Source organism: Gambusia affinis, linkage group LG02, assembly GCF_019740435.1.
Source record: "Gambusia affinis linkage group LG02, SWU_Gaff_1.0, whole genome shotgun sequence".
NCBI lineage: Eukaryota > Metazoa > Chordata > Actinopteri > Cyprinodontiformes > Poeciliidae > Gambusia > Gambusia affinis.
The window spans coordinates 21,213,003-21,229,860 of NC_057869.1; the positions used below are offsets into that span (position 1 = coordinate 21,213,003).

The 16,858-nt window shown below is 37.3% G+C and overlaps 1 protein-coding gene across 1 annotated transcript; it reads left to right on the forward strand.

Annotated features, from left to right (window-relative positions):
• Window positions 1-908: 908 nt before the first annotated feature.
• Window positions 909-15,272, forward strand: tdrd3 (tudor domain containing 3). The gene is made up of 14 exons (XM_044096453.1): window positions 909-1,112; window positions 2,632-2,716; window positions 4,126-4,191; window positions 6,465-6,625; window positions 7,963-8,104; window positions 8,274-8,345; window positions 9,774-9,923; window positions 10,325-10,477; window positions 11,011-11,188; window positions 12,811-12,936; window positions 13,100-14,046; window positions 14,276-14,401; window positions 14,583-14,722; window positions 15,030-15,272. The coding sequence occupies exons 1-13, from the start codon at window positions 1,075-1,077 to the stop codon at window positions 14,697-14,699; spliced, it is 2,361 nt and encodes a 786-aa protein (XP_043952388.1). The 5' UTR covers window positions 909-1,074; the 3' UTR covers window positions 14,700-14,722; window positions 15,030-15,272.
• Window positions 15,273-16,858: the final 1,586 nt, after the last annotated feature.

A 16,858-nucleotide genomic window follows, 5' to 3' on the forward strand; every position in this document is an offset into this window, starting at 1 on the left:
GTGACCTTGCGGAACTCTGAAATCCAGGGATCCAACATTGTTTACCAATGCTTTTTGCAAACATTTATATTTAGTAAATGTTTATATTTTCCTTCTTTCTTCTCTTCCTTTTTTATATTGAAGCTTTAGTTTGACTTTTCCTTTACATATTTTGTGTGTCTTTGCTCCATTTTGCTGGGATTCTTAAGTCAGAGGCTGCCATTCTGATTTTCCAATTAAGAATATGAAAAATCATATTCATTTGTATAAATAACCAGATGTGTTTATATAACATTTGTCTATTACAAATTCATTTTTTTGCCGTTAATACCTGACAGGTTTCAGTGAAAGAAGATACTAATACTCAATATTACTTATCTTACTCAAAGCAAAGCATGCATGAGTAATAATAAAAGTTACAATGACTTTAATAAAGCAAAATGTTTCTTTGAAAATATTAAATAGTTATGACTCCACAGCCAGGTTTAAACAGGTTTGTAAAGATAAAAGTTTGATTGCAGATCATGGTAACAGGTTAAAAGAAAGGTCAGGTGTTATATTGGTTTTGTATAAATTGATCATAACCATTCTGTAATGCAAATAGAATAGAATAGAAAGTGTAAAATACCTGGTAAAATTCAGGTCTACAAGCAGCAAAGTGACAGCATGTATAAATCGATATCAAGACTTCTAGATTTATACACAGATATATAATAGTAAATCAGAAGTAAGAAGAACTGCACAATTATGGCAAAAATACACGATAAGAAAATCCTGTTACTGCAACTCTAACAATGCTCTTGTTTGTCATTCATAATATCCATAAAAGAAGCACGTACTTAAAAACAGCTGTGTTTGTAAAAATGAAAAAGGAAAAGAAAAAGAGAAATCTCTTTTGTGATCCTCTCGGCACTCCGTACTCATACAACGCGTCTCAGTCGGTGACGTATTTACGACTGGGTCATTTAGTGCTCACATTAACGAGCTTTGTTTGAAAGAAAATATTATGTATCACAGTACCAGATAATTGTTTGTTACTTGGTCACTCATTAAAGCTACTATTGTATTTATTAGATATCTGCAATTTGGACAAAAATGACCGATCTGACAGAATCTCTGGTCAAAGAAGGCTGGTAGGTAGCATATTAGCTTATGTTGCTGCTAGCAGCATTTATGCTGAGATGTCAGATAGGTTGCTGGATAAAATCAATAGTCTGCTGATTTCCAATCAGAGTGTTGTAAGAGTCCGACAGCAGCCAGACTTGCACACACATACCCGAGAATATGGTGCTCGGGAGGATAAATTTATACTTTCAATAACTTATTTTTTGTTGTCTGCTTCAGAATAGCAAAAGACGCTTCTGCTAGCTAGCGCATACTTAGCATTAAAGACAAACAGATGCTTCTTCTCGTCGTCAGTGAACAATATTATTGATATGAGAAGACAGTCCTCTAAATGAGATTCTTGAACTACATTTAAATGTATAATATGCAGTCATTAGCAGTGCTGTGTTTAGCACAGTCTGTAGAATCCACTCTGTGCTGCAGTTCCATACAAGACGCCATCAGATATAAAATGTCATTTTTACGTTTACTGGGTAATAAAGTGTGTCATTGATCGCATGTTCTGTATGTTTGAACTAGAGCACTTTTGAGGGAAAAATTTGGTTTTGAATAGATCACTATTCGCTTTAATCCCCTTAAATGTTAAGATGTGAAACATAATAAACAAAACAGATAGCCAGCAAACCACATTTTAGTATTGTTAGTATTTTTTTCAGTCCTTTAGTTGGGGGCTGTAGGTGAGTTTTAGAAAAATAGCACTGTGTTGTTTATCTTAATAGGGAAATGTTTTCCTGTTGATTGTTTTTGATGGCATTTCTACAATTATTTAGCTATAGAGTGATTGCAAAAATCAAAACGATATATAGCATGATTCATTGTTTGCCCCTTCATATTTTCTACATCATTTTCTGTGTAAAACACTTCACTCTATTTAAACAGCAGCATTTAAGAAACCACCCATCTCAAGAGGTCAAAACAATGCTATTATTGCATTTCAATCAATACTTGTCTTTTTCCAGATAAAAAACGTTCTAGTTTTTTATCTGTTTGTTTCACGGGTTTATTTGCATTGCTCCATTCACTAATTTACTAAAGTTGAAGTGCATGAAGAAAGAAGAAAGAGCATATTTAGTTCTACTCTCCAGACTCTACGTAAGAGAGTTTTTTTTCTCTCTTATAAAATTTCTTTGAACATCATTTAAAATGGAATTGGACAGTTTATTATTATTATCTAATACTTATTGGGTTTGGTCTCAAATACAGTGGTTTAGCTAAATGTTTTTTTCCAGTAGATGGACAGAAGTTTTTCTTTTTTTTGGACTTATTATACTGATCTACCCTTAACAAATAAAATTATGTGATACAATTGTTTGTTGCTTGAACAATGCATCATCAGGGTTTTTTAAAAAGCTGGTAATTATTCTCTCAAGTTGTTTTTATTTAACATTTGTAAGAGTCGGGCAAATTATACCTTTTGAAAAAATAAACTTTTTTAATGTTTACAAGTCCATGTTTGTGCCTGACTGAAACCGCATAAAACCCTTTTCACCTTCATCATCTTTTTTCCCCACAATGTGTGACATCCAGGTACCTCAGTGATGAAGGCATAGCGGAACTGAAAGGATCTGCAGAGAAAGTTACACTGAGTGACCTTATTCGCATTGCACTTGACGTGAGTTTTAATTTTCTACGTTTTAAATGAGCATTTTTGCAATCCGACAGCTCTATTTTTTAGTTCCCAGGGAAATTGCAGATATTATCTGATATTTCTTTTTTTTACTGCATTGGGTACTAGAAGTTCTAAAGGTCTGACTTACATTTAGAAAAGTAAATTTAAAAAAAACAAAGCTGTGGGCACAATTTTAAATGGCATTTCAGACCTTATGGCATATGGCGTCAATCTTAATGTCAATCTGGGACTTATTATTGGGAAAGAAAATTGCATTGGCTGTAGTTTCCCTGCATTTAGAGTAACACTTTCTCCTCACCTCATTCCTCTTTGATCAACTTCTCAGTTTTCACCCTCCGTCAGTAAGTGGAAGTGAGATTAGCAATGTATAATTTTTTTTTTTTTTTACGACATGTCAGTAATCTTTTCATTTTCATGATGTGTGTCATTACAGTGATGCATGATTTCTCATTTCTATGTGTATTTTCATAAAGCACATTGTATTTAGATGGCTCAATTACTTAAAAGATACTTGAATGTATTAGAAAAATCATTAACATGCTCAGACTGGGGAGCGTTCCCCTCTAAGTCTTCAGAAGGACAAAAAGGCAGTTCATCTTACCAGTAGTTTCAGATGAGCACAGAATGTTCGTCTCCACTGCGAAAGCTCTGACCTTTACGGTTCAGCCTGGAGTGCTGCCAAAAGATCTAAGGCGGCACTTGCACACTTCGCCGCACAGCAGGTTCATCCAGCCCTTTTTACTTTAAGATAGAGATAGTAGACTCATAAAACATGTCAAAGTTCAAAGAAACTTAAAATAAAGCTAATATTCTTAATATAAAAGAGTAAGGTTATTGTTGGTTTTTAAATAAAAGTATGATGGAGGGAAAAAAATTGGAGAATTAGAAAGGATCGCTTTCGAAGTAAAGCTCTTGGTTTTTATTTCTATATCAAGAGAATACTTTAAAATTGTCACAAAGCCAGTAAAAACCTGGGGTTTTATTTGCCATATTAACACATTTATTGACCCCAGATACGGAAAGACAAAATGTATTTTGCACCAAATGTAAGATGAAAGTATATTTGCTTCTCATTTAATTCATTGGAGATTTGTCTTTAAATATAGATAAGCCTGATGAGAGATTTAGTGTGGTGTGATTGGTTAAATATTTGAAAATGTTATTAGTAATCTAATTGTCCTTCTCTACACATGGCCACATTAATGCTTTGGTGTTCTGCTGTGCAGTTACTAGGTGGATGAAATCAGTGTTCTGTTGATAGATGCTCATCAAAATGTGAATTGTAATAGAATTTTTTAGCAGTATCTCATAATGTCCTTTTCATTTCATGTTATTTATGACCGCCGTGATATGTGTTGTTTCTTTCTAATGATGTAGTATGTCCTTTACAGAGTGATCTTAGGCCTATTGGGAATAAGGTTCTTCCATCTGATATAAATAGTGGAAGAACTGAAAAGGTAAGTGGAATTCATGTCTACAAAGTGGCTTTAAAAAGGCTTTGTGACCTTATAAAACTCTTTTGTTTGCATTTTTTTGTCACAAATAAATTTTTTTATGTTGTCAAACAAATTTTAGTATGGGACAAATGAAACATGAGTATAAGAAAATTGTATTTTTAAATGATGAGTTCACTTATAACCGAGTAACATATAACTCATCAAAAAGCCTATTCTCACCCTAAGTGAAAACTAACCATCCCCATTGTTCACCACAATTTTTTGGAAGGTTGAGTTCAGTTTCTCCCCCACACCCAGACCTGATTACTGTAAGCCAATTAATCTTTTTAATAGAACCTGCCTGACAACCCAAGGTTGGGTCAAATACTTTTACAGACACATGTCACAGCCTGATTAAAAGAAACTGAAGAACAGAGTAGAAACAAAGTCACTGCCATCTATCTGTCTGTAAAGGACTACAGACATGATTCCTTGGCACTAAATTTAAAGGCATAAGAACTGCTGCTCTTGACACCACTCTGTTAAAAATGTAAATTCTGTATACTCTGCGACACCTCCAGGCGCTGCAACCATCTTGGGATGTCTATTTATTTCTCGTTTTGTGCTGTTTGTTTCTTCATCTTTTTATGTATGTATATTTATATTGTGTGTTGTGTATGTGTATATAACCTGCACTTTAACTCGAGTCAAGCACAGTCTCAATCTCGTTGTAATCTGTTGATGACAATGACAAATAAATCTTATCTTATCTAATGCTTTGGGACTCTAGCGAAGGACAGTTTGTTTTTAATAATTGGAGAAAATGTGGAAATATTGTGAACCTTCTCAGGATTGGTTGATCTACCAGAGTTCTTCTAAGAGAACGTGAACAACTTATCCAGGTAGCCAACAAACAACACAGAACATCTAAAGTATCTTATTTGCCTAATTTATGGTCAGTGTTCGTGGTATAACAAGAAAAAGTGTGCGAAAAAACACTTTTGACCAAAAACAAGACAAAGGTCCATTTCACATTTGCCATACTAATCTTAATATAACTTTAGGAAAAATATTCTGTGAATTGAAGTAAAAAAAAGTTGTACTTTTTATACAACACTACCACAGCATTTCAGGAAAGAAAATGCATCACAGAACTTCACACATGGGGGGTGGTAGTGTGGTTTGGGGTTGTTTCAGGACAAGGATGACTTTCTGTAATTAATGGAGGTGTAAGTTCTTCTCTGTACCAGAAAATTCTGAAGAAGAATGTCCAGCCTTCAGTTTGTGACCTTAAGCCCAGAGAACTCTTTGGTTATGCAGCAGAACAAATGATTCAGAGCACACCTGCAAGTACACCTTTGAAAGGCTCCGCAAAATAAAAGGAAGGTGTTGGTGTGTCCTAGTTAAAGACCAGATGGAAATCTTATTGAGATGCTGTGGAATGACCATAAAAAGACCTGGAGAACCCTCCAGTACGTCTGACCTTAAACAATTCTGGAAAAAAAAGAATGGACTAGTGTAATTGCACAGTGACTGTGTAAGGCTCATTGATGTTCATTGCACATTGATGGCAGTTTTTGTCAAGGATGGCTCAAGCAATTCCTATTTTTAGGGGTAATTACTCTTTTTTTTTTTTACCTATAACATGCTTTGAGTTGCAATTTTTCTGAAAATAAAAAAGGAAATAGATTTTTTTTTTCCTGCTTACTGAGGTTATCTTTGTCTGAAAATAAAATTAACTTGATCTGAAGCATTCAAGTGTGACAAAAGTCCTAAGCAGAAGTATGTAAGGAAATAAATACTATATTCATAACAATGTATGGATCCTCTTCATTGAAACATTATGCACTAAAAGCAATTTTCTTGGTTTTAGAAGAAAATCAATGCTTTATTTTCATCCATATGCAGTTCTCAGAACTTCCACTAGATGGTGGTAACAGACTGGCAAATAAAAAAACCTTTTTTTCTTCTTTTTTTTATGTTTTGCTTGTGATGTTGAATCTGAGTAACTGCAGAGAAAATGTTCCAGCTATTAAAACAAACATTCTTTTGTGTGCTTAGCTCCAAAATACAAAATGCTGACTAAATCCAAATGTAAGCGGTGGAGCAGTTTGGGGAATAAACAAACCTGCGCTGTCATTAGCCTCTTAAACGGAAATATTTACCCATGTCATGCTTCAAAACAATAATTTATTCTGAGTGAATCCTGCACTGCAACTGCTGGAGCTTTTGCTTGCACCGCCTGCCCATTTTCCTCTCAATCTAATTTAGTTTGTCTTTTTGCAAATGGACAGTTGGAGGGTCCATGTGTCCTCCAGGTGCAGAAAGTGAGAAATGTCTCGTCTCCCAAAGACCATGAAGAGTCCCAGGGAGCACCGAGAATGCTGCGTCTCCAAATGACAGATGGGCACACCACCTGTGTTGGACTGGAGTTTAAACATCTGTCCAAAATCAGGTAGGTTTTTTTTTTTTTTTTTTTTGTATAAAAGAGAAGATGCAGTTTAGTGTATTTGTTTGAAAAGTCTATCTTTATTAGTATTTCTGTAGGAAAATTAACCATTGCCATAGAAATTAGATTTAAGTGTGTTCATGAAGGTTGTTTGATTTATAACAATATGTGGGTCGATAGTTTGTATTTTTCTTTCTCATGGTAAAGTGAGCTTGCGTCACAAAGTCTACATGAAAGCTGAAGTATCCTTGTGAATTCATGTACGCTTTCTGTTTTTCTCAATAAAACTAAATGATAAAATAACAATGAACTGTTAAAAAAAAAGATGAATTTGATTTCGTTTTGCAAAATTGATGTAGAAAGGTATGCAATTAGCCACGTCCTCATATTCTTAGCTAATGTGTAAGGCCTCCCTGCACACACTCCTCTTTCACCCCCTTGTCAACACTTTCACCCTGCCGTGTGCCTGAATTTCTCCTTTATCTGCAATTTCCATGTGGCAGCAGCTGATTTAACAACTCGGAGCCTTAATTACATCTCCATCCAAGCAACGGTGGCCTTGGTGATTGCTGCCATGGTGACTAGCCAGTCTGTACAGGTGGAGTGGCCAGAATGTGGTCCGTGACTTCCTGATGGGAAGAGAGGAGAGAACAGAACAAATCCCCTCTTTATGAGCGCCACACACACACACACACACGGGCATCCGACAGCAGCGCTTAATGTTTCTGATGAAAGTGTCCGCTTTAGTGTGAGGGAGGCCTTAAGTGGATGGAAAAGAAGGATGAGATGGATTACCGAGCTGTTCACTATGTAAGACAGTGATATAAATGGAGCACAATTAAACAGTAAGAAACAACTATTGAGGTTGAATAGTGTGTTTGTGATTGAATTAGGGATACGCTTCCCCTCATTTCTACATTGCCGGTGTCATGAGAACATCATCTATCCCACAGGTCTGGAGTGAAATCCCTAATTGTTACTTTGGCTTCCAGCATCAGTAGCTGGAAATCCCTCCAAGTCCCTGTGCTTTCCTAATGAGAGAGGCAGAGGCCTTATCAGACCTGATGAGATAGAGGCGCTTTTAATTTACCATGAGGATGGGTGAGCAGCTGGGATTATTAATAGTCTCTCTTAGCTTTGCCACCCATCTGCTGGCACTGCTCCATGTCATTTACAGAGTGATAAGGCAATAGGGTGTTAGAGCTGGTAGATACAGTGAAAATGTGCTAAACCCTTGAAATCTGAGCTGTGGGCGTGATAATTATTCATAGCTGTTGTTTATTTTTTATTTATTCATTTACTTTAAATATAATTTCTTTGTCTTTTGTTTGTATGTCTTTCAGTTTGAATACGCCTCCTGGGACCAAAGTAAAGCTTATTGGTTCAATCCAAGTCAAAAACGGTATTTTGCTACTCGATGACTCAAACATCCACGTGCTTGGGGGAGAAGTGGATCACATGGTAGAGAAATGGGAGCTACAAAGGGTGAGGGTCAATCAAAACTCAGCTTTGTGTTCAAACAATAAAACCATCATTATATTTTAAATTATTTTAACTGTGTAGTTTCCACCATGCGTCTGTTCTGTCGATGTTTTTGGAGCTGTGCTTGTCTTTTGCATTTTGAGATGAGTTTGTTTTCTCCTTCAACCCGCAGAGTCTGGCCAAACACAGCAGGAGTAACATTGGAGCAGAAGGTGGGCCTCCACCTTTCGTGCCATTTGGTCAGGTGAGGGACACTGCTAATGACAACACCACATCTTTTTTTAATCATACCTTGAAAACCCTGATATAAACAACAACAATTGTTGAATCTGTTTGGAATAACTGTTGTTTAAAAATTAAAAAGTCAGCGGAGATTTGATGCAAAATAAGAATCTACAGAAAGAGTCAGACCCGTCGGCAAATTTAGTTTTCAGAGTGACCTTACTGCCAAAATTGATTATGTGACTCCTACTTGTTGACCTGCTGCCTGGAATCTGGATTTGGTTTTTGTCAGCCCCTTGACGTTACAGAAGCAGATAAATGCAGCTATAAAATCAGCTTTTTGCCTGCCAAGAACCATTGCCAAGGTGAAACCAAGGCTTTTCATCTTAAAGCCTTGAGCAAAAAGTATTCATGCCCCTTTATGTCTTGTCTAGACTAATGTAAATTCTTTATGCTGATCTGGGTTAATTATATCTGCATAGTTTTCAAAGAGAAGCAGCTGGTCTCTTAATGGGCAGAAAAATACACAATCTTAATCAACTCCAGATTTGCCATCACGCCAATAGCTTCCTGTTTTGCTTTTAGACCGATTTGGACATTTTATTAACTTTTTAAAGCTTTAAATGGGGTAAACCCATCATACCTAGCTGGACAAACTTCTTAACATTCACACACCTGTCAGAGCACTTTTGTCAATCAACCAGTTTCTCTTGGGCGTCCCATGATCCAGAACAAAAAACAAAGACGCTTAGCCAAACATGTTCAAAAGCTCACCTTGTACTACAATGTCTTATTATTCTTTCCTGTCTAGAACTTTATGTAGAGTACAAGGCCTGAATTTTTGGTTTCTGGGTCTTTTATTTTATTTGGTCAATATTTGCTGTTAATTTCTTAAGTGTTGTATGGAGAAGATGGACACTGGCAAACCCATGTCTCAACAAATTTGCAGTAAAGTTTTCTGATCTCTTGGAGCAGTTGTGTCTTTTTTAAATCTGCGTATATATAAAAGCTGTGGTCTTAGCTGCATCTCTAGCCTTGAATTGCTGCTTAAATTCATAGAAGTGCCACTTGAAATGTACAAAATGTTAAAATGTTTAAGTGGAATGATACTTTATTGAGGAACTATGCATTACAAGGGAAGATTAGGTTGTTTTAAATTAAAACTTACACCTAACATTATTATTATTATTATTATTTAGAAATTAATACGATCTTTATTGTTACATATTCACCAGCACAAGTATTGTGAAGCTAATTGCTTGGATCTCATTTTGGATACAATAATGCATTAAATTAGATTTTTCTTTCTCCGAGTAGTTTCCTTTTTGTCCTAAAGTAAATTTTTTCATGTTGGCACTTGCATATGGAAACATACATGCAATTTAAGTGTGTATTTCCTTCATCTATTTTGCTTTAATATGTGAATCATGTGTTGTTAACCTTCTTACAGAAGTGTGGAAGAAAGGATGACGTAGACAGCAGGGAACTAGATCAGAGGAAAACCCTGCAGACTCAAAATGTGATCAAAAGCACAGACGAGAACGACGAGTTCGAAAAGCAGCGGACGGCAGCTATAGCTGAAGTTTCGAAGGCTAAAGAAGTGAGTAACCCCATCATAAATTTTGTATGTAACCAGTGCTACTCTGCATTCTTGTTATCTAAAACATAAAGTTGTAATTATATCCTTGTTTGACTAATTGATTAACACCTTTCCATTTCTCCTCCATTGTTAAACAGGCTTTTTCTACTATTGTTTTTCACATGCTGACAAATCATACTGTATCGCATATTGATTGCAATTTTAGTACAAGCTATTAAATTGCTTCTACATTTAAAGTACATGGGACTTATTGACATTCAGTTTAACTTGAATTATTCTTTCGACTCTTTGAATTAAAAGTCATATTTTCACCATCAGCTACAAAGCTTTATGTTTTGATTGGTTTTCTGTGACTCCATTGTCCCTTATGTTTTTTTTTCTTCTTTTTTTCCTCTCCTCAGGGCCCTCGCACATTTGGTGGTGGAGGAAATGCGGGCAGTAATTTATCCAATGCAGGCTCCTTCTCTCGAAGCAGAGACTCTTACCAGCAAAGGAGGCGAGAAGATAAGCCGGAAAGAACAGAAAGCAGACAAGATGGAAACTATAGAGAGCTGGTGGGAAGATAAATATAATTTGGACTTGTGTAAAAATGTTCCTGAAAAACAACCCTATGTCTGTTAATGTGCATTGATTGTTTCAAATTGTTTTGAGTTTTTCCACTGGAACTTGGTTAGTGCTCCTTTTTTGGCTCTTTGATTTTGACTGAGCTTCTATTTTATGGTCCAGAGGCTAGATAAGACATTGATTAGAATATTGAAAAAATGTAAATGAACTGAAGGTAAATGAACTCAAGTGGCGGTCAATTTATCTTGGTTTCTTTCTTGTTCTAGTGTTTTCTGGTTACACAGCTTTGGCTTGGACAGAAAGTAGAATAGAATAGGATGTGATTAAGCTTGGCCTCAAAGTATGTTAAAGATGGTTGGTTTGAAACTTAAATCCACAGCCATACAAAACCTGAACCATCTGTTTTTATCCTTTTATTCTATTATTTTAGCTTTATGCAAATGTAATTTTGTACTTTTGTGAGTTGTCCATGCAGTATATCCAGTTCATATGTATTCTTCCTCTCATTACGTGTGGTGTCTAGGTGGATGAACGGGCTCTGAGAGACATCATGGAGATGGGCTTTAATAGGGAGGCTGCCCGACAAGCTTTGATGGATAACAATAACAACCTTGAAGTAGCACTAAACAGCCTACTGACCGGATCTTCCGGTGGCAGACCTGGCTCAGTGGTCCCTGAGCCTAACAAGCCACAACTTAGAGGTTCATAAACACACACACTCAAACACACACACACACTGCAGCACAGATAACATTTTGCACCCTGCAGTGCTTCTTGGATTTACAAAGTTGGCAGAGGTTAGGAAAAGGTTGGGTAGCAACGTGGCGGTCCCTGAAATGCGCTGAAAATCACCAGAAGCCTAATTAACGGTCCACAATGGCTGTGCTGCGGGTTTTAGTTCATTTATCAAGAACTGCTGTAATGCCGACTTCCACCACCCCCTCAGCACACGATAAGGTTTCAGTCGGATATTGTTTTACCTCGGTTATTTTATGTATGTTCCTCCATTCTAAAAATCGTCCTGCAGCAACTTGAAACTTGTTTAATCATCCTAAGCTTCTTATAAAAACTTTATTGTTGTTACTTCATACATAAATCATAATCAGTCCAGAGGGCTTTTCTCTCTGATCAAAGCTATCATGCCTGGTCAGGATGGGCAAAGTCTTATAATGAACACAAGCCATACATATTCACAGACTAGCATAAATATACACACCTGTTACCCTTTCCAAAACTCCTAGATAAATAAATGAGTGAACATTGTCTGAAACATCATGTGGGTAAAAACATGTTTTCCCAATTAAATGATGATGTATGATGTATGATGTAGAATGATGTATTTTAGGCATTTATTTCAGTTAGCTTTGATAATTATGGCTTGGAGCTATTGAAAGGCCAAAATGTAGTTTCTCAAAAAATGTGAATATTACAGAGCACCAATGAAAACTGGATTTTAAATGCAGAATTGTTGTTTTTGAAAGGTAGGTACAGTAGATGCACTCAATACTTGGTTGGAGCTCCTTTTGCATGAATTACTGCACCTTTCCTGAGTGGCATGAAAGCGATCAATTTGTGGTTTTGCTAAAGTGTTGAGGGAAGCTCAGGTTGCTTCAGCTCTCCTGCCTTCTGGGTTCTTTTGTTCTTCCTCTTCATCTTGACCGTACTCCAGAGATTTTCTATGAGTTTTGTGTCTGTACAGTTTGCTAACTATTAAAGCACAGTTATAACATGGCCATTAATCCAGATATTAGTCAGTGGTATTCAGTGTGAGTAGGGCTGCAAAGGATCATATCAGTCACGCTAATATCGGTAAAAAATCAAATCAAAGCATTGACAGTCATTTCATTAGAAATGTCTGTGGCAGATGGAAGAAATGAAAATGAAAAACATTCCAGGTCATTAGGAAGTGTGCACAAGCTTTTACTGTAATGTGACATTTATTTTGGTCTTGAGCATTTTCCTTCCACTCAATTTTGCACTAAGATAGTTGAATATGACACGTTTAACCAGCTCCTTTAGTAATGATTTTTGTTTGTCAGCCTCCTTGTTGACTTTCTGTGACTGTCAGGGCAGCGGTCTCCCCCATGATTCTGTAGGACCATAACATTTATTAATTCAAAAGCATTGGTCTTTTGTTTGAAAAAAAAAAAAAAAAGGTATTGGCCAAAATCGAAATCGACTTCTAAGGTCAGACTTCTTAAAGATCAAGAATTGGCGATCGGTCAGAAAACTACATTCAGTGCACCTGTAATATTATAGCATAAAAGATTCAAATTATGTCATCAAACTACTCTTGACTTTTGTTGTATGATCTTGTTTGCAGCCAGAGGAAGGGGGAGAGGCAGGTCGAGAAATGAAGACGAGGAGGCTGGAGCAGGAGGAAGACCTTCTGGACCAAGCACCCTATTTGACTTTCTCGAGTCCAAGATGGGAGCTTTTTCCATTGATGGTGGGTGACTAAACACAAGTTTTAAAAAAAATGTCCTCCCCTTCTCCCCTCCCACTAACAAGTTCACTCATGCCTAAAAATCTGGAGCAGAAGAGAATTGTGTCAGCATTCCTTGAGTTGCAAATATTTCTCTGCAATGATTATTTACTTGGTTTGTTTTCAGAGCCAAAGAATCAGATAACACAGCGGCAGTATGAGAACAAAACTAATTTCTCCAACTCAAACTATCATGCCAAAGATGCACCCCAGACCAAGTTCTCACACAGTGACTACAGGCAACAGAGGAACGACAGACCGCCCCGCTTTCATAAGGACACTGATTTCCCCAAACCTGGCCAGGAGGCAGGCTCAAACTCGGGAACACCCCAAATGTTGGCTCCTGCCCAGCAGTGGAGGGGCCAGGAGAAATGGCCCCGGAGCACATCCGACCGAGTGCAGAACGATAAGACAGAAATTAGAGATGAACAGAATGTTCCCGCCACCATTATGTCTCCTCTCACACATTTGAAAGAATCACAGCAGCAGACTGAATTTAGCGGAGCTTACCACCAACGGTCTCGAAATGGGAACGGCAGTAATATGTCTGGACCGCCTCACAGGCGAGGGGTAAAAGAAAATGTGCCCACCTCTAAACCCAGTAATTCTGCAGGAGGGGAAGTAGATGGAAGAGGAAATTATAAACGCTCAGAAAGAAACGAGGAAGCTGGCAACAACAGGAGGAAGGGTAGAGCTGAGCGGCCAAACTCTGACCACTTTGACAGACAGAGGGACGGTGGGCCGTTGAACTTTAACCTGAGAGGAGGAAGCACAGGAACTTCACAGGAAGTGGGATTATCACAGGGCTCCCGAACTGTAACGGGGGATCCTTCGCACTTCCAAAATGGAGAGTTGGAACATAAAAGGACTGGGCCCATCAAGCCAATAAACTCACCCTGTCCTCAAAACAGAGAGCAGCAACCCAAGAGGAACGCTCATAACAACCAGGGATCTAAAAGGAGGACCGGGCAAGGCCGAGGTCAGGGACCTAGAGGAACAGAAAAAGGTTACATCACTGAACATGCATGGAAACCTGGAGACGCATGCCTGGCTCTGTACTGGGAAGACAACAAGGTATGACATGCTTTAACTAACCTGAAACATGTTGAAGCCATCTTTTTTTTCTCTTTAACTTGTTTGATCCCAAATAAAATCTTTAGAATCCCTCATTGTTTTTTGGGGGGTTTTTTTTATTATTTGATTGTCATTAAGTAAATGGTGCAAATGTTTTGCATATGGAAGTTGTTTTTGTTTTTCTATTCAAATTTGGTTTCATTTGTTTTTATTTCATTGTGCCTGCAAGTATTACCATGCCAGGATAGACGCTGTGCATCCTTCTGGCTCGACAGCGGTGGTCGTGTTTAGTGATTACGGAAACTGTGAAGAGGTCCTCCTGCATAACATCCGACCTGTTCCTGACGACATGATGGTAACCGGGATACTATTATTATTAGTTTATCCTCAGTACCAGCGTCCAAGCTAGCACTGTTTTTAAAAACAGTAATCAAATCGTATTTCTGTGATGTGCAGAAAGCTGATGAAATATTTATGCAGTCTAGTTTGATTACAAGCAGTGGCGCATCACAATTATGTCAAATCTGCATCTTCAGGAGGAAGATGACGGTTACTATGACAGTTCACTGGAGTTTCGCCGTGGAGGTGATGGACAGCCGAGACGCTCGAGGCCCACGCAGCAGTACTACCAGCCGCCCAGGGCGCGTGATTGATGTTTCTATGTTTACACTGCCAGGTAAATTAATAGTTTTTTTTAAGACAATAATTACACTCAAAGGTTGTGATTTTGACTGTTTCATTCAACTCTCCTTCTTTCTGCGTCATAGAAAGTGTGCTGAAGTGGTTTTTCCGTTTTATTTTCCATTTTTCCTTTTTTATTAAAAGATATATCTTCTTATTACCACTTTTACATCCTCCATTGGTGCGATTCAATGTCTCACACTATTTCACAAGGTCAATGATGATTTCACAAGATGCCCAAAGAATGTTGAAGTGTTTTTTTTAATTATTATTATTTAATGGATTTTCTCTTTGCTCTTCAGTGTGATCGTCCCCCATGCCTCAACTTTCTGCAAGAATCCAGAGTGCTTCCTGAAGTTTTTAAATGTCCACATCCCACGGACTAACAGAACTTTTCAAAGGGCTTGCACATAATGCAAAAATAATAATAAAAAGACACATAAACTCCTGTTGTTTTTTTGGTCAAGGACATATCTACTGTATATGTTTTGAAGATTTGTTAAATGGATGCATCAGAAATAAACAACTAATTAATAGTAAATGGAGGTCGGTTATGTTTCGTCTATTTTATCCAACTAAGGAACTTGGGTTAAGAATAAAATAATGCAGGGCAGGAGAAGAAGAAATGCATCGAGGTATCATTATTGTTGCTTTGGCTTTTTCCTGAAACGTTGTCAAAAAAGTCCCAAGAATTTTGTGCAAGAGCTTGTTCAAGGATTAGGATAATATGAGCAGTTTTATTGTGAAAAATGTATATATATATTTTTTACATAGATCATAGGGATGTCAAAACAGAAGAAGAGGAGAGATGTATTTTGATGGGTTACAGAAGCCTCACAAGGCAGTAAAAACAAAGGCTCTCATAAATATAGCAGGTATATTTATTTTTACTTTATTTTTTAGTAAATTTGTGCTGTTTTCCGATCTCACTCAGGCTTCACAGCCTGCACTGCCTGCCTCTATCTTCTAGTTTAGCTGTTACAATTCTCATCTTGTAGATAATCATGAGCTCTACAAGTCCATAGCAAGCAGCCCGGGCTCATCTGTTGTGTTCTTTGAAGCAAATCCGGAGGGTAAGACAATCTCTTCCCCCACTGTAATAGAGACTGTTACACTGCAGAGATATCATTTTGCACATTACAAAAGGGACTTTACCAAGCTCTTCAGCCTCTGCGCACACTCTGTTGGCTGTTTATAGACGTGTGCTGTGCGAGAGATGCGGTTTTACACATGAAGGAAATGATCTCCACCTGGGCTCCAGTTTCTTTCTTACTAGCAGCAGGAGACAAACGAACAATGCAGCTGGGTTCAGCGGAGAGGTCACAGTGTTATTCTGTATCGGGAGTCCAAAAGGGTTTGCTTTATTTTCCGAGTGAGGCGCCAAGCGAGCGTGCATGAATAATTAACCGCGGGTAATATAGAAACCCATCCGCAAGGGAGGAATTGAAAGTGTTTGAGGGGACTAACCTCATGCTGGCTGGAAAATAATAAGGGATTGGTTTTCAATCAGATAAATGGTAATACTTTGGTAGAACAGCTAAGCCACCTTCACACTGGATTTAGTTCTAAACCTTATAGGTTGTGGAGTAATTTGGTGGATTCAATAAATGTTCAGCTTTTCCTCTGAATACCACGCACAAGTGTATATATATATATATATATATATATATATATATATATATATATATATATATATATATATATATCCCAAATACCCCAAATGATTTGTAGCCGTAGTTACAGTAAGTTACTAATTACAGTAGTCCTTGTACCTCTTATAAACATAATTAAGCAATGTTTTAAAAGTGAATTTTAATTTTGCTTTTAATATCATACAAGTGAAATTTCACTTGTGTGATATTTAAAATTTTAATTTATATTAATGAGGCTGCTTGTACTAGTTCATAGGTGAGTCATTGTCATGATATGATTGTATGTGGGTGTATTCATTCACAAACACTCAATACACACATGGAACATTTTTCTTTTCTTCTCATGACTGCTGTTACATGTTGTTTTGTTCTTTTAAAGTTTTCACTCAGGGTAGTGAAAGCTGACGGGATGTTTTTGTGTTTCTGTAACAACACACTGAATGCTATCTGGCTGCTGTGATCAGAGTAAATCTACAGCT